The sequence below is a fragment of the Moschus berezovskii genome, chromosome 7 (genome assembly GCF_049115385.1).
Source record: "Moschus berezovskii isolate FMDL1 chromosome 7, NW_MosBer_1.0, whole genome shotgun sequence".
Taxonomy (NCBI): Eukaryota; Metazoa; Chordata; class Mammalia; order Artiodactyla; family Moschidae; genus Moschus; species Moschus berezovskii.
Genome location: NC_142466.1, coordinates 82,051,794 through 82,074,506, shown reverse-complemented (window position 1 = coordinate 82,074,506; position 22,713 = coordinate 82,051,794). Strand labels below are relative to the sequence as shown.

Sequence of the window (22,713 nt, the reverse complement as noted above, 5' to 3'; positions counted from 1 at the left end):
TCACATTACATAGCTGTGTATACTGAGGTTCAGGACATTAAGAAATCTACCCATATTTGCAGACTGAGTAAGTGCTCAAGCAGGATTCTAACTGGTTCTTTCTGGCTCCAAAGCAACTGTTGGGTTTTGTTTTGTGTGTCAGCTGGCCCATAGCTAAACGTGCTTTCTTAGTTAAATGGTCACAGGGCCAAATGAAGAAAGATCCCAAAATGAACCTGAGTAGATGTCCCAAAGCCCTGCCCTGTATGCCGACTGGGTCAGAAGTCAGGGCCGCTCTGCACATGGCCTTCATCTTGCCGAAGCCCTGATCCCTGGGCTTAAAACTGGCTGTCTCCCTCTTTTTCTTTTCCCTGCAGGTTCCCCAGGACAGATCTGGTGCCTCCCTGCACCCTTCATATCTGGCTCATGCCTGACACAAAGGAAGGCCCCAATCACACCCGCCAGATGAAATAGTGAAATTAAGTGCCAGACACACAGGCCGTGCAGGCCGAGCAAGGTCCCAACGTGGCCTGTTGTTTTGTGGGAGTCTGACCACACTGGCCCACATCTGTTGTCAAGTTTTGAGGAATGATGCTTTTGTTGTGTTGTTTAATTGCTAAGTCATGTCCAATCTTTTTCGACCCTATGGACTATATAGCCCACCAGGCTCCTTTGTCCTTGGGATTTCCCAGGCAAATATACTGGAGTGCGTTGCCATTTCCTCCTCCAGGGGATCTTCCTGATCCAGGGGTCGAATCCACATCTCCTGTATTGGCAGATGGATTCTTTATCACTGAGCCACCAGGGAAGCTGGATGCTTATCGGAAAGGCCTTTTCCCTATAAATGGTGGGTGTGCAGCTCCCTGGGAGATTTCACAAATGTCTCATGAGTTGTCTTACATGGGCTGGTTGGAGAGGACTAGGTTGATGGCGAGAGCGCACGGACTCACCTTTATGGGCACGTATCCATGGGTCACAGTGCTTGGATCACATGAGGTGGGCTGGGGGGCTGCGGTTTGGAGGAGCTGAAAGTGAGAGACACACAGTAAGGGAGACGGCTCTGCTTCTGTCCACAAGAAGACTTCTGAGTTCACAAAGTATTGCCAGACAGCCCCAAGTTGTGCCATGGCCTCCTGAGCCGATGAGGTGACTGACCTACTGGCCCCCTCTCCCCTTGGGTCATAGCCAGGCTTCACTGCCTCCATTTCCCCTTGGGTCAGCGGAGTCTGGTAAGTTCTGGCCAATGGGTAGCAGACAAAAGAGTATGGCCCATGCAACTAGAGGTGATCATACTGAGAGAAAAAACTCAGAAAGAGAAAGACAAATACCATACTGTCACTTATAGGTAGACTAAAAAATACGCACAGATGAACCTATCTGCGAAAGAGACACAGACTCGGACAAAGAGAATAGACTTGTGGTTGCCAGTGGTGGGGGTGGAGGAAGAGAGGGATGGGTTGGGAGTTTGGGATTAGTAGATGCAAACTGTTATATATAAGACAGATTAAACAACAAGGCCCTACTATATAGCTTAGGGAACTATATTCAATGCTGTCGTGTAGTAGCTAAGTCATGTCTGACTCTTTTGTGATCCCATGGACTGTAACCCACTAGCTCCTCTGTCCATGGGATTTCCCAGGCAAGGATACTGGAGTGGGTTGCCATTTCCTTCTCCAGGGGATCTTCCCAGACCAGGAATCGAACCTGCATCACCTGGATTGCAAGAGGAATCTTTACCGCTAAGCCACCAGGGAAGCTCATGGAAAAGATTTTTAAAATACATGAAAAATAAAAGAAGAGTATGGTCTGACCACCAGACCTGTGAAAATCCACATGTGAATAATGGAGGGAGTAGGCTGTGAAATTCACCTCCTTTTAAACATGGAAGAGTCTGCCTGGGAATCTGTAGAGGGTGAGGCTGGTGGGTCTCCACCTCTGCAGTGTTCAGAAAGGACCCAGGCTGTGGTGGCAGGGACAGGCAGCTGGGTGCCTCTGACAGTGATGAGGAAGTCAAGACAGTCCCCAGGGCCAGTGTACCCTGGAGTCCTTTTTCTAATGTGTCCCCAACTTCCTAGGTTACACACTAGGGGATGTCTCCTGATTCCATGGGTGGGGAAGGTGGGGGTTTCCTACAAACACATGGTTCTCCCATGTTTTTGTCCAGCTTATAAAGTCCATTCATGACTGATTTCCATAGCCTTTCTGACAGATAAGAGGCACTTCCCTGTTTAAAAAGGAGTGATTAGCATTTTCCCTTACACCTTCCCCATGCCCCTTCTGAGGACAAGTGGGACATAGCTTACTTTCCCTGTGACACAAGGCCGGTGTGTGTGGCTCAGATGTGATGAGGGGATAAATCTCATAAGTGGGACCAGCAAGGGGCCACTCTAATTCCGGGTTTGGTGCTTCCTTCTCTGCTGCACAAGGCTTCTGGGCTTGCAGAAAGACAAACCAAGCTTGGGAGAGATGCTCTAATGTTGTGAGGTCATCGTGCTGTGTGTGCTGTGCTAAGTTGCTTCAGTTGTGTCTGACTCTGCGATCCTACGGACTGTAGCCCACCAGGCCCCTCTGTCCATGGGATTCTCCCGGCAAGAAAACTGGAGTGGGTTGCCATTTCCTTCTCCGGGGATCTTTCAGACCCAGGGATGGAACCTGAGTCTCCTGCATTCGCAGGCAGGTTCTTTACCACTGAGCCACTCTTAACTCCCCACAAAGACCCCTCACAGCACTACTGTGGTCTGGCTTTGTTTTCACCACATGCTTTGTGTGAAGGAGGCACCACTATTACTGAAGATCTACAATGATTGTGTAAGAGATTAAAAAATGTATTAATACATCCTGGTCTCTGCCCCTGGTGCCTGGCACAGAGCTCCTGAAGCCCTTGTAAATTCCTAAGTAGTAAGAGTGCTCATTGAAAAAGCAAGAGAGTTCCAGAAAAACATCTATTTCTGCTTTATTGACTATGACAAAGCCTTTGACTGTGTGGATCACAATAAACTGTGGAAGATTCTGAAAGAGATGGGAATACCAGACCACCTGACCTGCCTCTTGAGAAACCTGTATGCAGGTCAGGAAGCAACAGTTAGAACTGGACATGGAACAACAGACTGGTTCCAAATAGGAAAAGGAGTACATCAAGACTGTATATTGTCACCCTGCTTATTTAACTTATATGCAGAGTACATCATGAGGAACGCTGGACTGGAAGAAGCACAAGCTGGAATCAAGATTGCCGGGAGAAATATCAATAACCTCAGATATGCAGATGACACCACCCTTATGGCAGAAAGTGAAGAACTAAAGAGCCTCTTGATGAAAATGAAACAGGAGAGTGAAAAGTTGGCTTAAAGCTCAACATTCAGAAAACAAAGATCATGGCATCTGGTCCCATCACTTCATGGGAAATAGATGGAGAAACAGTGGAAACAGAGGCAGACTTTATTTTGGGGGGCTCCAAAATCACTGCAGATGGTGATTGCAGCCATGAAATAAAAAGACGCTTACTCCTTGGAAGGGAAGTTATGGCCAACCTAGACAGCACATTAAAAAGCAGAGACATTACTTTGCCAACAAAGGTCCCTCTAGTCAAGGCTATGGTTTTTCCAGTAGTCATGTATGGATGAGAGAGTTGGACTATAAAGAAAGCTGAGTGCTGAAGAACTGATGCTTTTGAACTGTGGTGTTGGAGAAGACTCTTGAATGCAACTCCCTGGAACTGCAAGGAGATCCAACCAGTCCATCCTAAAGGAAATCAGTCCTGAATGTCCATTGCAAGGACTGATGTTGAAGCTGAGACTCCAATACTTTGGCCACCTGATGCAAAGAGCTGACTCACTGGAAAAGACCCTGATGCTGGGAAAGATTGAAGGCAGGAGAAGGGGATGACAGAGGATGAGATGGTTGGATGGCATCGCCGACTCAATGGACATGAGTTTGAGTAAACTCTGGGAGTTGGTGATGGACAGGGAGGCCTGGAGTGCTGCAGTCCATGGGGTCACAAAGAGTCGGACACGACTGAGCGACTGAACTGAACTGAACTGAACTGAAGAGCGCTCAGAGCATCTTTTGTTCTAATGAGGTGACTGACTCTGGGTGGGTTCCTGGGTTGGGGCTGGCCACCAGAAAGACAAAACCAGGATTAGAAGCTTGGGATTTTCAGCCACCTCCCCTTCCCCTACAACATCTGGAAGGGGAGTGAGGGAGGAAGGACTGGAAGTAGAGTTAATAATTGATCGTGCCTACATGAGGAAGTCTCCATGAACATCTACCCAACTCCAGGAGCATGGAGTTCAGAGAGCTTCTAGGCTGGTGAAATCCACACTGAAAGGGTAACATGCCACAACTCCAGGGAGACAGAGGCTCCTGTGCTTGGGACTCTCCCAGATCTTGCCCTGTGCCTCCCTTCATCTGGCTGTTCCTCTGTGTCCTTTATTAAATTCTTTTATAAATTGGTTAGGGTTAGGGTTCTCCAGGGGATCTTCCCAACCCAGGGATGGAACCTGGGCCTCCTGCATTGCAGGCAAACTCTTTCCCGACTGACACCAGGAAAGCCCGAATAACACTTTATAAACTGGTAAACAAAAGTGCTTCCCTGAGTACCGTGAGCCACTGTAACAAGTTAATAGATTCGGGGGGTGGGGTCCTGAGACCCTCCAATTTATAGCCAATCAGTTGGAAACACAGGTACAACCTGAATGTGGTGTTGGCATCTGAAGTCGAGGGGTCAGTCTTGTCAGACTGAGCCCTTAACCTGTGAGCTCTGATACCCTCTCCAGGTAGATGGTGTCAGAACTAAGATAAATTGTAGGCCACCCAGCTTTTGTGGCAGAGAGCTGCTTGGTGTGGGGAAAAACCACACATTTGGTGTTAATAAGTGTCAGAAAGACTGTGTGAGGCAACTAAGACTTGCGGCAACCAAATAAATAAGTCTATTTTTAAAAGAACAAAAGATGCCTCCTCTCTGGCAGAGCAGGCTAACGCCTAGCAGCCCCCAGCAACATCTTGGTGGGCCTCTCTGCCTCCTGAGAGAGGAACAGGTTTACTCTGGAGCCTTCCCTCTGACTGCCAAGAGGTTGCGACCCAGGTGGAACCACACCACTATGCCTGAGTGCCAGTAGCATCACCAGGCAGATCAGAGAAGAACAGGGCTCCTGACCACCTCAGGGGAGGACCCAGCAGCGACATTCTCAGTATTTACTCTGAACGCGTGACTCTGAGGGCCTTGCTCTAGTCTTGGTCCCCTGCCTCTGACCAGTATAGATTATTGCTCTCCAAGCATCCTTTCCCTGTTCGCTGACTGCAGAGAAGGAAATGGGAAGTTCGTCACAGACATCATGCTGGTTACAGGAAGGGTAACAGTCTCCCACCCAGGAGGTCCTCGCCTGGAACTCCTCACGTGTTTTGTTGAGTGTGGCTAAACACAGGCAAATGACAGAAAATCCGACTCAGCACAGATGGAAAGTTACCTGTACTCCGGTTACTTTCTCCAGCTCCTTCAGGGCTGTATCAGTGTCGTGGACGAGAATGGTGACCATCCCCAGTTCACGGGCCGGCTTCAGATTAGTTTCGAAGTTATCTAAGAAAACCACCTGAATGCAAAGAGCATGGATGGTAGCGTTAGTTTGATCAAAGCAAAACTGAAGCATGAGGGCCACTAGCCTGAAATATGCTACAATGTGGACAGTGGCTGAGGTTAAGAATTAGTAATCTCAGGACTTCCCTGACAGTCCAGTGGTTAAGACTTTGCCTTCCAATGCAGGAGGTGCCGGTTCTACCCCTAGTCAGGGAGCTAAGATCCCACAAACATCTCAGCCAAAAAACCAAAACGTAAAACAGGAGCAATGTTGAAACAAATTCAATAAAGACTTTAAAAATGGTCCATATAAAAAAAGTTAAAAGAAAAAAAAAAGAATTAGTAATCTCGTGAGCAGATTGATGAAATATTGAGTTATTGTCTCTCCATGTAACTGTTCACTCTTAAAATTAATTTTGTAATTAATTTAATTATGTAAGCATACATATAAACACACAGTTATATACACATGTTCCCTGAATCTGAAACTGTAAGAAGATGAAAGAAGCATATAAACTTACCAGATGAAACTTCAAATTCATCTAGGAAAATCAACATGTATGAATAGACCCCACCAAAAAATGTTTGGAATAGACCTATAATAAGGTCAGATAATAAAAGGTTTCATAAAATATGAAGGTACAAAAGGTAAAAAGTTTTGCTCTAGAAAAGAAATAAACATATTAATGAAACAGAAGAGTCTAGGAATAGACACACACAAATGAGAATTTAGTTTCTAATAAAAGTGTCATGCCCAATTGGTAAGGAAAAGGATTACTTAAAAGATTAATTATTTCAGCTGTTTGGGGGGAAGAAAAGTTATTCCTTCCTTCACTTATTCCTTATATAAATTCTGAATAGATCAGATCTAAATTGAAAAAGATTCTTTGGCACTTCCCTGGTGGCCCATTGGTTAAGAATCTGCCTTGCGATGCAGGGGACACTGGTTAGATCCCTGGTCAGGGAACTGAGATCCTACATGCTGCAGAGCGACTAAGCCCGACTCCGCAACTACTGAGCTTGCACGTCGCAACTAGACAGTCCGTGCATCACAATGATCAGCTTATGGGTGAAAGGGGCCAACAGGAAAGTGTCAGAGAGGAAGTTTTATCTTGGTCCGACCACCTTTGTGGAGAATAGAGTAGTGAAACACAACAAAAACAACATTTTAGACCAGATAATCTAGAGACAGCATGAAGGCAGGATTTAGGGGTGCGGGGGTGCCTACAAGGAGACTCCTGCAGTATTGGATCCCCTTCCTGCACAGTCTTTGGTTGGCTGACACTGACTAGCCTGTGGTCTTGGGAAAGTCTCCCAGGGTCTATGTTTCTTTATAGGTAAATGCAGGCAGCTGGTCTGGCAGCTTTGGACAATAATGACTGTTTTAACCAAGCTCTCCAGGGTATCTTCCCAACCCAGGGATTTAACCCGCATCTCTGAAGTCTCACTGCATTGGCAGGTGGGTTCTTCACCACCAGCGCCACCTGGGAAGACATTCTGAATGGTCTGGACAATAATGCCTGTTTTAACCAAGGTCCTGCAAGAGCCACAGAGGTCAACCAGAGGCCCATCTCTGGTAGAAATTTCTAGGCTGAAGGAGCAGGTGAAAATCCTTTAGAAGTCCTGGCCTGGGAGAAGTTGCTCCCACCCCTGGACACTGGACCACTCTACCAAGTCCCAGGTGTCCCCAACCTGTTCACACCTCTTAATTTTTTAAAAATTTATTTATTTGGCTGCATCAACTCTTAGTCGTGGCACCCTGGATTTCTCCATTGGGGTGTTTGGGCTTAGTTACCCCACAGCATGTAGGATATCAGTTCCCCAACCAGGGACTGAACCTGTGTCCCCTGCCTTGGAAGTCAGATTCTTAACCATTGGACCCTCTAGGGAAGGTCCCTCAATTTTTCTTGATTGAAATCACTCTAGAACATTCTTTTCCATTGAAAGGCAGTGTCCATGTACCTCACTGGGGTTGGTCTTCAAGGTGTCCAGTGCAAACTTGTAGATCTGAGGGTCAGGCTTGACCATTCCAATCTGGCATGACTCAATCAGGAAATCGAAGTGTGGCTTGAACTCACAAAACATCTGGGCCAGACTGCTTCTCTCAGCGCTGTCATCTAGCCAGTTGTTGGTGAGGATGCAGGTTGTAAATCCTAAGCAAGAAGGCGCCAGTGAATCAGCCAGATCTAGAACTTTGCTCTGAGAAGCTCTGGGTGTCCCACTGAGGGGGGCCCCAAAATGGGGCCAAACAGGGCTCTGCTCACTTACATCAATCTCCTGATGCCCGGCTTCTCAACTGACAAGTTGAAACAGCACCATCTTTACCCATCCACCCCTTCTGATGCAGATGTGAGAGCCAGCTAATGGTGTGTACCAAGGGTTTTTGGATGGAGATGATACATCCCTTCATTCTTTGCAATTGCAGAGCAAGAAGTTGTGACATTTGTCAGCTCATCTGATCAAAGTGTCTTAACTTTCATCAGCCCCTTTGATCCTTACACCTTTGGGGCAGGCAGGGCAGGCCTTACCATCCCACCTTTACCAACAGGAAAATGAAAGCTCAGACAAATTCTAACCTGCCCAGAGCCACACAGTACAGGTAGAGACAAGCAAGGCCTAGAATCCCACCTCTGACTGCCACTCCAACCCTCCACCCTCCTCCCAGTCCACGTTACTGCAAACTTTGTTATTGTATGTGTGTGTGTGTGTGTTCAGTTGTGTCTGACTCTTTGACACCCTATGGACTGTAGCCCTCCAGGCTCCTCTGTCCATGGCATTCTCCAGGCAAGAATACTGGAGTGGGTTGCCATGCTCTCCCTCCAGGGAATCATGATGACCCGTTGATCAAACCCAAGTCTTCGGCATTGGCAGGTGGGTTCTTTACAACTAGTGCCACCTGGGAAGCCCTTTCTTTCTTTATACCCAACTGCATTTTTACATAAATGTAATCTTAGTGTTCTGACAGTTTTACCATTCTGCTTTTATTATTTAACCTCCTGTCTAAAGCATTTTCCCATATTTTAAATCATCTTTGTAATTAACAATTGAAATTTCTGCGATAAACAAATAAGTAAATGCCTATTGAATGGGCATAACCTCATGTCCTAGACTATTTGACACCACCTGAAGCCTTGTCAGCCAGCTCACATAGCTCAACCACTGTGACATGAAGAGGTTGAGAAAATCATGGTTGCTTAAAAGGTCTTATTTTTGGGACTTCCTTGGTGGTCCAGTGGTTAAGACTATGTGCTTCCACTGCAGGGGATATGGGTTTGATTTCTGGTTGGGGAACTTAGATCCTCTGTGTTGCATGGCACAATCAAAACAAAATAAAATGAAAAGGCTTTGTTTTCTAATCACCGTGACAAGAAGTTGGGTCATTCAGGTCATTACTGGTACCATGGTAGGGGGAGAATTTTGTTCATGAGGCATAAATTGCTAATTAAACAAAATTCTTTCTTACAGCTATTCTGAGAGTGCTGATTTTGGCCATTTCCTAAAACAGCTCTCCATCTAGGCCCAGAAGATTCCTGATCTCAAACCACATTTCAACATACTACGACTTGACCTTCCCAATGGTTCTGTTGCAATTAGGTCAGAGAATGGCCAGTATTGGATCCTTACCCTTCTTTTTGAGAGTGACAGCTGCCTGAAGCATGGGGTAGTTGATCTTTCTTGTTGAAAACACCTTCTCAAAGATTTGCTTTATAGAGAAATTCTCGGGGAGGCAGATTCCAGAGTCCTCGGAGCATTTCCTGCAATTTTCTTCCATGAACGGCACCCACTGCAAAAGTGAATCGATGAGGGACTGTCGGTCGGTTCAACCACTTGGGAAAGATTTGGGCAGCATGCACTTAATCTGAACACATGCATTCATTGCCTGTGATCCACCAGATCTGTTCCTGGACACATCATACTGTTCGTCACTCAGTCACGTCCGACTCTCTGCAGCCCCACAGACTGCAGCACACTGGGCTTCCTTGTCCTTCACTATCTCCCGGAGTTTGCTCAAACTCATGTCCATTGAGTTGGTGATGCCATGCAACCATCTCATCCTCTGCCGCCCCCTTCTCCTTCTGCCCTCAATCTTTCCCAGCATCAGGGTCTTTTCTCAGCATTAGGGTCCTGTACACACACCCAGTGGAAATTGTCTACACATGTCAAAAGACATGAGTCAAAGCATTCTAACAGTGATATTCCGAAGAGCTCCCAGTTGGAAACTACTCAAACATCCCTATTATGAGCCTGCTTTTGTTTCCCCTAAATTCATGTTCAAGTCCTAAACCCCAGGACCTTGGAATGTGATGTCGTTGGCAAGAGGGTCTTTAAAGAATCATTAAGGTAGCTCAGATGGTAAAGAATCCTCTTGCAATGCGGGAGACCTGGGTTTGATCCCAGGGTTGGGAAGATCCCCTGGAGAAGGGAATGGCAACCCACTCCAATATTCTTGCCTGGAGAATCCCACGGACAGAGGAGCCTCGCGGGCTACAGTGCATGGGGTCACCCAAAGTCAGACACAACTGAGTGACTTTCACTCACTCACTTCCCTAAGGTAAAATGAGGTCACCAGGGGCCCTAATCCAATCTGATGGGTGTCCTTTAAAGAACAGGAGATAAGGACACAGATAAACACAGAGGGACCAAAGTGTCTGGACAGGGAAAAGGAGGCCATCTGCAAGCGAATGAGAGAGGCCTCAGGAGAAACCAGCCCTGCTGACACCTTGATCCTGGGTTTCTACTTCTCGACCTCTGAGAAAATAAATTTTTGTTGTTTAAGTCACCTAGTCTGTGGCAATTTTTTTTAATGGCAGCACAAGCAACAGACTTGAGTTTGATCCCTGGGATGGGAAGATTACCCTGGAGGAGGAAATGGCAACCCACTCCAGTATTCTTCCCTGGGAAATCCCATGGACAGAGCAGCCTGGTGGGCTACAGCCCAGAGGGTCACAAAAGAGTTGGACATGACCAAAGCGACTGAGCATGTACATACTACAAATTTAAAAAGTCAAGGTTGTAGTAATAATAACAACTACTATTTCTTAAGCACTTATTACATGATAAGCACTGTGCTAAGCACTTTTCAATCTTCATAACAACCTAGGAGATGGACAGTGTTATTTGTCTCATTTTATAGATGGCAAAACTGACTTTGAGAGCTTCTGTGACTTGGTGTGCTCACATGTCTGTAAGTGGGAGCTGTGACCCACATTCTGTCCCTAGACTCCAAAGTCCACCCATCACATAGTTATCAATTCGCAAAACTGCCTCTGACCCAGTGGCTTGGCCTGAAAACAACTACTCTAAGGATGACTACCATTAAAAAAAACACACGAAAATAATAAGTTGGCAAGGATATGGAAATACTGGTAACCTTGGGTGTGTTGCAGAGAAATGTAAAATGGTGCACCCACTATGGAAAATCATATGGTGGTTCCTCAAAAAATTAAAAAGTGAAACTTCCCTATGATCTAGCCATCCCACTTCTGGATATATACCCAGAAAAACTGAAAGCAAGGTTTCAAACAGATGTTTGTATACTCATGTTCAAAGCAGCACTGTTCATGATAACTAAAAGGAGCGAGCAACCCAAACATCCTTTGAAAGATGAATGGATAAGCAGAGTGTGGTCTATCCTACAGCGGAATACCACTCACCCCTAGAAAGAAGGAAATGGTGACACATGCTACAGTATGTATGAAACTTGAAGACTTCACACAAAGTGAAATAAGCCAGTCACAAGAGGACAAATATTGCATGAGTGTTAGTTACTTCAGTTGTGCCCTATTCTTTGTGACCCCAGGGACTATAGCCTACAAGGAACCTCTCTCTATGCATGGGATTCTCCAGGCAAGAATACTGGAGTGGGTTGCCATTTCTCCTTCAGGGGATCTTCCCGACCCAGGGATGGAACCTGGGTCTCCTGCATAGGCAGGCAGATTCTTTACTGTCTGAGCCACCAGAGAAGCCCATATAAAGTATCTAGAGTAGCCAAATACATAGAAAATGCAACAGTGGTTGCCAGAGACTGGGGGTAAGGACAGGTGGGAAGTTGCTGTTTAATGGGTATAGAGTTTCAGTTTTTGAAGATAAAAAGAATTCTGGGACTTTCTTGGATAAGACTCTGAGTTTCTACAGCACGGAGTGTGGGGTCAATCCCTGGTGGTGGAGCTAAAATCCCACATTCCATGTGACCAAAAAAGAAAGAAAGAAAATACAACATATCAACTTAAAAAAATTTTTAAAAACAGTTCTGAAGATGGATGATGGATTTGGTTACCTAACGTGAATATACATAACATTACTGCATTGTATACTTAAAAATGACCAAGGCGGTGGGGAAAAATAGCTACTCTGACTGCTGTAATTCCCTGGCACATATCTTCAAGGGCTTGGGGAATTTCCTAGTCACTGGGGCATGCCTCTCTGCCTGGCTCAAAGAGACAGTTTACCAGCCTGAAATGTCTCCACACCAGTCTTGTGAGTTAAGCGTTATAAGGGGTAAATGGATGAGGCAGACGATGTGGCCCTGCCCTCACAGAGCTTACGGTCAACGGGGGAAAATGGGTGTGTAGGCACAGAACACCTCCTCAAGGGGGTCTATGAGACGTCACTGCACCTGGGAAAATGTGATCTCTCCCCTCAACACACGGGTTCCGGAACCATCTGGGCCTCCTTTCAGGAAAGCTTTACTCAGAAAGCCTCTGCAAGACACAAAGAAACATCAGGAACATTTAAATGACTTCATCACAGCAGCAGGTAGGGGACAGACACCTCGATGGGGGACTTCTAGCTTCTGGAATTGCTGTTGAAAACACCCGGTTTGTAGTTCTTCTTTACAGTAACCCTAGATGATTAATACACTGGTTCACGTTCATCCTGTGTGTGTGGCCCAGAGGAGAGGCAGACAGAGAGAGACCAGGTCATTACCCTCTTACTTTCCTACATTACAAAACAAAAGGTTCCATTCCACTTTCTTGATAATTTCTCACCTCCCATGGCTGGCTGGGTGATATCAGACAGGTAGCAGACGGCACATACAACTCTGTTCCCTCAAATTCCTGGCGGATTTTTCTAACCCCTCACATCCTATAGCACTGTATTCGGACACTGATTTATAGTCCTTCTTAGTATAGCGCTCTAGGCAAAAACTTAGAATGGAATGGAATTGGCAACCCAGTTGAAAGTATTATTATTTAACATTCCATGTTAAAAGGACAGGTATCTGGGAGTTTCATATTTGATAAGTCAACAACCTTTTACCCAACTATTTGTCTTGCAGATTGACATTAAGACATAACATAAAAAAAAATCCCTACTATTTATAGCCTTGTTCAATTTTCCAACATCAACAACGGCTTTGGCACATCTTTGCCACTGGTTGTCTTTTTTCAGATATGACTTTGTTAAATTATACTTTCATGTCATCAAACTCACAAGTTTTCAGGGTACAAGTCAATGACTTGTAGTAATTTTTGTAGTGGGGCACAAACATCACTGTGTTGCAGTTTTAGGACATTTCTATCTTCCCTGGTGGCTCAGATGGTGAAGAATACACCTGCAATGGGGAAGACCTGGGTTCGATCCCTGGGTTGGGAAGATCCCTTGGAGGAGGGCACGGCAGCCCACTCCAGTATTCTTGCCTGGAGAATCCCCATGGACAGAGGTGGGCTATGGTTCATGGGGTCACAAAGAGTCAGACATGACTGAATGATTAAGCACAACATGGCACATCACCTCGAAAAGATCCCTCATGCCCTACTCAGCTGCCATCCCCTTTTAAGAAGCAACACACAGTTCAACTCAACAATCTTTCATTGAGGACCTGTGCGTCAGGGCATTGTGTCTGGTGCTGTGATAGAAAAATGAAAAAGTATGGATATATTCTTAGGGAGCTCCTAGGGAAACAAGTGGGGCAATAAATAAACACATAACTATTACACACTGGATGAGTGAGATGGAAAAGCACAGGGAAAATTGATTTTGCTGCCTGAACTTGGGGGTAGGTAAAAGAAGAGGAATTGAAGGAAGAATGTAGCTGTACAGGAAGGAGAGGTTGATAACTCTATAAAACTAAAGGAGCCAGTATTTTTATTGGCGTCTCAGAAAAGCAATTGGAGATAAGTTGTTGGCACTGGAAAGCAGGACTTTCAAATTTTAAGGTTGCTTAATAAAAGCAGGAAACAGTGAAATGGCTATCACAGAAATGAAATTAGTGAATCAAAAGACCCAACAAAATTTCAAGGACAAAGAGTAAAATGATGAAGCAATTAAAATTAATGTGCAAACAGGGAGGTCAACTTGGTGCTCTGTGATCTAGAGAGGTGAGGGGTGAGAAAGGAGGTCCAGGAGGGAGGATATATTTATACACAGAGCTGAGTCACTATGTTATACAGTAGAAGCTAACACAACATTGTAATTATATTTCAATTTTTAAAAAAAGTTTAAAAAAAGAATTAATGTACAAAGAGATAAGGCCTATGGAGGCCGAATTCCTTCAATAAACAAGAAGAATCACAGAAGGAAAGATCAGAAAGCAATAGTCAAAGGAAAAATGGGAGAAGATGTCACCAGGCTAAAGAAAAATCTGAGTTCTTAAATCAAAGGTGTTCACCGAAAAGAAGTGTTCACCAGTCAAAATTAATGAAAAAAATAACCACAGCAGATAGAGGGTGGGGAAATGTTTCAATTACTGGGATAAGAAAGTCTAACAGACAACATTTTGGGTAAAAAAAAATAGACTATACACAAAAGAAGAACAATTCAGACTGACAATAGCCTTCCATGCTTGTAGCTTTCAATGTGAGAAAATGGTGGAGTCATACACACTAGACATTGAGACAAAAAGATGCCAAGAAAGAATGCCCCCCAATTCTATTCCCAGACAACTTGTTTTATGTCCAAGGAGGCGCCTTTGTTTTAGAGATCTTGGTTGATTTTCATAACTGATCAAACGGGCTATTTGTTCTATTTCCATGCTTTAAATTCCTGCTCTTGTTTGAAATTCACCAATAAAGAGTGAGCCAACGAAACCATGGCCCACATCCTGAACCCCGATAAAAGCAGAATCCAGGCCCAGGTGCTCTCATTCTCCTCAAATCCTCACTATGTGGCCCCAGGTGTGCTGTGCAATTTCCAGGTCTCATAAGTGATAAATCTATATGTTTTTCAAAGTTCCCCAATGGCTACTGCTGAAGGGTGTCTTGTAATCACAATAAGAACTTAAAGGACTGGCCCAAACAGAACATTGGTTATTGGTAAGCTGAGACCCACACAAACCAGGTTCAGGCAGGGAAAACTAATATAGTAGTTTGCCATCATGCCTTTCTTGGAAGAAAAAAAAAAAAATACAAGAAAGACTTTCAGTCAACTTAAAGATAGATCAAAAGAAAAATCCTGAGAAGAAAGAAATGGTTTAAAAGAAATTACAACAAACAGCTGTCTCATTCAAGAGAATTATCAAATGGCCAGTAAGCACCTAATAAGAAGTTCAACATCATTATTCGTCAGAGAAACACGAATTAAAGCCACGGTGACAGAGCACCAGGCCGGGCTCCCTGTGTGGCATGGCAACTTCTCACTAACTATCCATTTTACACACAATGGTGTATATATGTTGATGCTACTTTCTCTATTTGTCCCACTCTCTCCTTCCTCCTCCATGTCTACAAGTCCATTCTCTACATCCGTGTTGCCATTCTTTGCCTGCAAATAGGTTCATCAGTACCATTTTTCTAGATTCCACATTTAGGCATAAATATGCATTTGTTTTCATCTTTCTCTGTGGGATGGGGGGAAGGGAAGGAGGCTCAAGAGGGAGAGCATACAAGTACAATTATGTCTGATTTGAGTTGAGTTGTTGTATGGCAGAAACCAACACAACACTGTAGAAATTAAAAAAAAACACAAAATTTTTTTTTAAAAATCCAAGGGCTAAAAAAACACACAAACGAACCATGAGATAACACCATAAATCCACCAGACTTGCTAAATTTAAACAGAATGATATCAAGTACTAATGACAATGTGGAGAAACTAGAACTCTCTTATATTTCTGGTAGGAGCAGGATTCGATACAACTGCTTTAGAAAAATTGTATACCTACTGAGCACTTTTATATTGACAAAGGGCACAAACCTTTATGCAGTAGAGTTATAAGGCACACAACATTATGCACTGATTAAAATAGTGTGAAAGGAAAACCAAAAGAGACCCTGATGCTGGGAAAGACTGAGAGTAGGAGGAGAAGGGGGCAACCAAGATTGAGATGGTTGGATACCATCACCGAATCAACGAACATGAATTTGACCAAACTCCAGGAGATGGTGAAGGACAGGGAAGCCTGGCATGCTGTGGTCCATGGGGTCGCAAAGAGTCGGACATGACTGAGTGACTGAGCAATAACAATAATGTACAAGTAGGTGGTCTAGAATGGAGCCAGGAGGCTGCCGAGGACACATGACTTATGTACGTCTCAATCTGGGTGAGACCATGTACTGTCCTACGTACTGTCCTAGAAGGCATCAGAATACCTGCCAGAAACTCAGGATATGTACAAGGCTCCCTCCCCAAAGGGCAACTATTTCCTTTCTTGAATCAGAGCACAGCCTTGTGGCTTTTGCCTTAATAAGCCCTTGATTCTTTCTTTTCCCCAAAACACTCTCGGTTTTACCCAAATTTATTTCTCCTGAATCACGGTTCGTAAGACTCCCAAATCAAGCGCTTTGTTCTTTGCAGCCTTGATGCTATTGAAAGAGGGGTTGTACCAAGACACCACTCTGGGCACTTATCTGTTTCTCTCTCTGTCTAAAATACCACTGAAATTACACAAAAGATAGCATTAAAAGATTTTTCAAAAAACCAATTTCAGGAACTCCCTGGTGGTCCAATTTTAGGAATTCCCTGGTTAGGACTCCAAGCTATCACTGCCAGGGGCCGGGTTCAATCCCTGGGCAGGGAACTAGATCCTACATGCCACGGCACAATCAAATAAATAAATATTTTTTAAAAAAGAAGTAGCAGAAGAGATGTAAGTAAAAAACATAAAACATCATGGTAGAAATAAAAAGTTCCTAGAAATCAAGAAGAAAGTGACAATCAAATACAAAAATGGGAAAATGGTATAAAAAGGTAAACACCAAGGGGGGAAAATACAGATGACCAATAAAAATGAATATCAGAGAGGAAAATGCAGACTGATGCAGGACAATGTTTTCCCCTCTGTCTGGCAAAAGTTCAGGAGAGTCATCTCCACCTTAGGGAGGATCTGGGCTGGCCTACTCAAGTATAGTCAGGGAAGGTACAGCATTTTTTGGAGAATAGCTTGGCAGAATCAGTCAATATTTTAAATGTAAATACTACTTGCTTTTACTTGGCAACTCCACTTTTAGAAAACTACCCTGTGGAAATATGACAGTGACATTATTTGTAATAGTGACCACTAACAAATAAATGTCCACCAACAGGGAAAATGGTTAAAGAAATTATGGAACTTCCATTTTGTGGAATACTATGGAGTGGTTAAAGAGAGAAAAGTAGGTCTATGTAAACAAAAAGATATCCAACTGTTGAATGAAATAAAATGGTTAAAATTAAATAAAGAGTTAAAACCTAGAACAATACATGTACTAGAATTCTACTGTTTGTTTTAAACCTACCTGTCTACCAACCTACCTACCTACCAATTTATTCATAAATGTGTCTGCATTTTTCAGACTGTAAAGGTAAAATGGGGGATATACCATATATTAACTAACATCTCCAGGAGGGCCTGTGGCAGCCTGTGTAATCAAACTCATGAATATGTTTATAGTGAAAGGTGTGACTATTTGAGGTTTCCCAGGTGGCTCAAGTGGTAAAGAATCCACCTGCCAACAAAGAAGAAGCAGGAAACACCGGTTTAATTCCTGGATCGGGAAGATCCGCTGGCAACCCACTGCAGTATTCTCACCTGGAGAATCCCATGGACAGAGGAGCCTGATGGGCTACAGTCCATGGGGTCACAAAAGAGTCAGACATGACTGAGAACACACGCACATGCCCATCTGATTATTTACAGTAGTAGGATAGATAATGGTGATAAATAACCTCATGTTTGTTCAGATCAGATTTGCCACCAAATGAAGCCAGGTCAGACTTTTCTGCCAAATTATAAAATAAATAAACAAACAAAACCCTGGGTTTTGCCTAAATGATTTATGTATCAACTATGATGAAGTCTGGGATGTGGAGAGAAACAAGCAAAAGTGAAGAGGCACTTCCATTTTCTGTCCACAGGCTAATAAGGTCAAAGTCATGGACTCTGACTTCCCAGGTCAGCTAGCTTTGCTATACTGTTTTGTGACTGCTGGGAACAATCCTCACCACCATGGTCACAGAGATAGTATGTGAGTCAGTGCCACACTGGATGAACAGAATATCCCAGTACATTGCTCTCCCTGTGCATGAGACCTGAATAAATAAAAAATGGATCAGGAACACAGTGGCCCACCTATCTTATGTGTCATCTAATCTAACCCATACAGAAATTTGAGGGGAGGTATTTTCTTATTTTAGGACTAACGTCTCAGTTGAGTTGAATAAGTCAGGTTAAGCAAGGTGGCCCAACGCTAAGTGTTAGAACTGAGATTTTAACCTGGGTTGGACTCAAAGTCCAGTGCTGTTTGAAGTTCTGTACATTTGTGGGTTCCATTGTGTAATGGTTAGCACTCTGGATTCTGAAATTTTGTACATTTGTAAACTTGACTACCTGTGACCTGTATACTCACAGATATACTCTCAAGTATATGCACTGGTATACTGACAAGTATTCTTGTGACTTGTACATTCACAAGTCATGTTCTCTTCCCCACTGATGAAGTCTCAGGTATAAACATATGACATACCTTACTCTCTTTTTATGTCTTTTAAAAAAAATAATACAACTTACAGGCTAAAAAAAGTGAAACAATACCATGGTTAAAAGGACTTCAAGGAAAGTCAATCAAAACTACAGTGAGATATCACCTCACATCTGTTAGAATGGCTATTATCAAAAGACAAGCAATAACATGTGTTGGCAAGAATGTGGAGAATGAGAAACCTGCCTTCACTATTGAATGAAATGTAAATTGGTGCAGCCACAGGGATATTTTGGAACATATCTTTCAGGCATCTTCAACATGTAGCTGTTTTTCCATAGTTGAAATAGTTTTTCCATAGTTGAAATAGTTTTTCCATAGTTGAAATAGTTTTTCCATAGTTTCCATGCTGTATAAACAGTTGTACATTATGGTGGGTTTGTTTTTCTGCACTTATTGTAACATATTTTCTGATGTCACTGAAACCTCATCCTGAACATTCCGGTTACTGGTTATGCTTCCTAGTTCATCATTTTCCAGTAGTTAGGTTTGGGGGCCATTTCTGCTTTGCTGTTAACATTGTGCAAGCACAGGACTTTTTTCTCTAAAAACCTTCAGCGCAGCTCTCTAAGTGAAGTCAAGGTCGCTCAGTCGTGTCCGAGTCTTTGCGACCGCATGGACCATACATTCCTTCGAATTCTCTAGGTCAGAATGCTGAAGGGGTAGCCTTTCCCTTCTCCAGGGTATTTTCCCAACCCAGGGATCGAACCCGGGTCTTCCTCTTTGCCGACGGATTCTTTACCAGCTGAGCCACAAGGAAAGCCCGAGCCCATTCCATTACAGAGAAGTAAGTGGGCGGCAGACACCTCAGCGAGTAATTTCTCTGACTTTAAGAAAAGATTTCAATATAAAGGTCAATTTTGGAGTCCTTCTGCTGATGCTAAGTCACGTCAGTCATGTCCGACTCTGTGAGACCCCATAGACGGCAGCCCACCAGGCTCCCCCGTCCCTGGGATTCTCCAGGCAAGAATACTGGAGTGGGTTGCTATTTCCTGCTCCAGTGCATGAAAGTGAAAAGTGAAAGTAAGTCGCTCAGTCGTGTCTTACTCTTCGCAACCCCATGGACTGACTGTAGCCTACCAGGCTCCTCCGTCCACGGGATTTCCCAGGCAAGAGTACTGGAGTGGGTTGCCATTGGAGTCCTTAGAGAGCTTTACACACTCAACATTTAGAAAGACAGCGGATCTACTTAGACGCACTGGTATTTGAGGGCCGAATAATTGTTCTAACCTTCCATCCAGCGCTCTCGCCCTACAGCAATCTTAAACCAGAACTGCGAGTCTCGAAAAGCAACTTCTCCAAGGAGTGGCGCCCCAGCCGCCCGGACCAACCCAAGCAGGCGTCTGAGAACTGGCAGCGACGCGGGGTCCCTTACCTGGGCAGCGCCAGCTCCTCTTCGGCGCGATCCCAGAAACTGGTGATCGAGGGCAGACACAGGACCCCGGCCAGGTCGAACACGGCTGCACGCAGCGCCATGGAGGTCTTTCACCCAGAAACCAAGCGAAGCAAGATGCACGAAAGCCGAACGGCCAGACTGGAGCAACGGGCCACCAAGGACACCGAAGTCGAGCTCGGCCCCGCTCCAGTCCGAGCCTCGGCCCCACCCACTGCCTTAAGACTGGATCCACCCTGACCCCGGCCCCGCCCCTGCCCCTCCTCCGCCACGCCCCCCGTACCAGACTTGATCTTCGCCCGCCTCCTGTCCTGGTCCCCGCAGGGGTCGCCAGGAGGTCCCATGGGGCCTCCCTTGATGTACCCGCACCGTCCGAGGTCCGGATTCCATCTCCTTGTCTCCTGGCGCCTGGCTCTGGGGCTGGAATCTCGCTTCTGAATGCATCATCGTCTGTCCCCAAAACGAAAGTCCTAAGAAGATCCCCTGGAGAAGGAAATGGCAACCCACCCCAGTATTCTTGCCTGGAGAATTCCATGGACAGAGCAGCCTGGCAGGCTACAATCCATGGGGTTACAAAAGAATTGAACACGACTGAGCGATTAAACAACAAGTAGCCTCAGGCTGGAGCAGTGGCTGCTTGAAGAGATGGACGCAGGCCAGGGAACGGGCTGACAGGCTTAAAGTGTACTTGCCAGACTTTCAAGTCTGGGCAAAGATGGGGACCTGAGAAAAAGCCAGAGGCCACAGAACCCTTGAGAGAGAGAGAGAGAGTGTGTGTTGCGATATCTTTCTTCATTCAATATTTGGATATTCTGTATCCATCTCAGTTGGAATATCTAGGAAAATAATATATTTGTGTCCCTTATTTTCTAGATTCAGTACATATACTTACAGATTCCTCACTATCCTGACCATGTGCCTCTAGTCACACTTGTTTGTCAAGGCAAAATGTAATTCTAGAATAAAATAGAATGCCCCAGGTATGGTATGCCAATTCCACCCCAGTCTCTTGTGGAGGCTTGTTGTTCAGTCGCTCAGACGTGTCTAACTCTTTGCAACCCCATGGACTGCAGCACACCAGTCTTCCCTGTCCTTCATGATCTCCTAGAGTTTGCTCAAATTCATGTCCATTGAGTCAGTGTTGCTGTCTAACCATCTCATCCTCTGCCTCCCCCTTCTCCTTTTGCCTTCAATCTTTAACATCAGGGTCTTTTCGAATGAGTCGGTTCTTTGCATCAAGTGGCCAAAGTATTGGAATTTCAGCTTCAGCATCAGTCCTTTCAATGAGTATTCAGGGTTGATTTCCTTTAAAAGACATACATTTGAACTATGATTACTCCTTTGTACATTCTTTTTATGCTAATGCTGCCTTAAAATGTTTGAACTTCATTTTAAACTATACTCTTGGCTCATTTGTGTTTTTGGAAAACCTAAACCTTAGGAGTGTCTGAGCTGTGCTCACTAATGGGTTGTTGGATTCTCTGTGCCTTTGTAGTAAGTTCTGTGAGTTAAAGCATACTCCTGGCCTAATGTTCCAACTTGCTGAAATGTGGGTCCGATCCCTGGGTTGGGAAAATTCCTTGGAGGCAGGCATGGCAACTCACTCCAGTGTTCTTGCCTGGAGAATCCCATGGATAGAGGAGCTTGGGGGCCTACAGTCCAAAGGGAGGGTTGCAAAGAATTGGACACAAATGAAGCGACTTCGCATGTATGCTCAAAGACCCTAGGTTTGAAGACTGAACCAGAGTTAAAGTGAATAAATACAGTAGTCACTCAAGAAGTTGATGATCTTAGGGACTTCCCTGATGGTCCAATGCTTAAGACTTCACCTCTCAATGTTGGGGTTGCAGGTTCCATCCCTGGTCAGGAAGCCTGGGGCCATAAAATCAAAACATGAAATAGAAGCAATGTTGTCTTAAATTCACTAAAAGACTTTGAAAGTGATCTGCATCAGCTCTTTCCCATCTTGCAAGATGGTGGGTGAAAAGGCTGAGAAGCCAGATACTAAGGAGAAAAAACCTGAAGCCAAGAAGGCTGATGCTGGCAACAAGGCTAAAAAGGTGGGAAAGGTGAAGAAAGTTAAGAAGGGGAAGCCCCACTGCAGCCGAAATCCTGTCTGGTCAGAGGAATTGACAGATATTCCTGATCAGCCATGTACTCCAGAAAGGCCCTGTACAAGAGAAAGTATTCAGCAGCTAAATCCAAGGTTGAAAAGAAAAAGAAGTTTCGGGTTCTTGCTACTGTCACAAAACCAGTTGGTGGTGACAAGAATGGTGGTACCTGACTGGTCAAACTTCGCAAAATGCCTAGGTATTACCCTACTGAAGATGTGCCTTGGAAACTGTTGAGTCATGGCAAAAAACCCTTCAGTAAGCGTGTGAGGAAGCTGCGTGCCAGCATCACTCCTGGGACCATTCTGATCATCCTCACTGGGCGTCACAGAGACAAGAGGGTCTTTTTGTTGAAGCAGCTGGGCAGTGGTTTGCTACTTGTGACTGGGCCTCTATCCCTCAATCAAATTCCTCTGCGTAGAACACACCAGAAATTTGTCATTGCCACCTCCACCAAAATCGATATCAGTGGTGTGAAAATCCCAGAACATCTCACTGACACTTACTTTAAGAAGAAGAAGCTTCGTAAACCCAGACACCAGGAGGGTGAGATCTTTGACACACAGAGAGAGAAATACGAGATCACAGAGCAGCGCAAGGTTGATCAGAAAGCTGTGGACTCACAAATTCTGCGAAGAATCAAAGCTGTCCCTCAGCTCCAGGGCTACCTCCGCTCTGTGTTTGCTCTCATAAATGGAATTTATCTTCACAAAGTAGTATTCTGAACTTCTTGCAAAGAACCTAATTAAATAACTTGTTCAT

General features: G+C 44.6%; 1 protein-coding gene and 1 pseudogene across 1 annotated transcript in view; one reads left to right on the top strand and one right to left on the bottom strand.

Annotated features, from left to right (window-relative positions):
- Window positions 1–20,050, bottom strand: part of EPHX2 (epoxide hydrolase 2) — a 58,455-nt gene extending 38,405 nt beyond the window's left edge. The window contains exons 1-6 of the mRNA XM_055427271.2: window positions 19,823–20,050; window positions 12,168–12,252; window positions 9,176–9,335; window positions 7,514–7,704; window positions 5,445–5,567; window positions 930–1,004 (exon numbers count right to left, since the gene is read on the bottom strand). Of these exons, the coding sequence (XP_055283246.2) occupies window positions 930–1,004; window positions 5,445–5,567; window positions 7,514–7,704; window positions 9,176–9,335; window positions 12,168–12,252; window positions 19,823–19,923 (735 nt within the window). The 5' untranslated portion in view covers window positions 19,924–20,050. The remainder of the gene's footprint in view (window positions 1–929; window positions 1,005–5,444; window positions 5,568–7,513; window positions 7,705–9,175; window positions 9,336–12,167; window positions 12,253–19,822) is intronic.
- Window positions 20,051–21,961: 1,911 nt separating this feature from the next.
- On the top strand, window positions 21,962–22,713 carry LOC129557363 (large ribosomal subunit protein eL6 pseudogene; annotated as a pseudogene).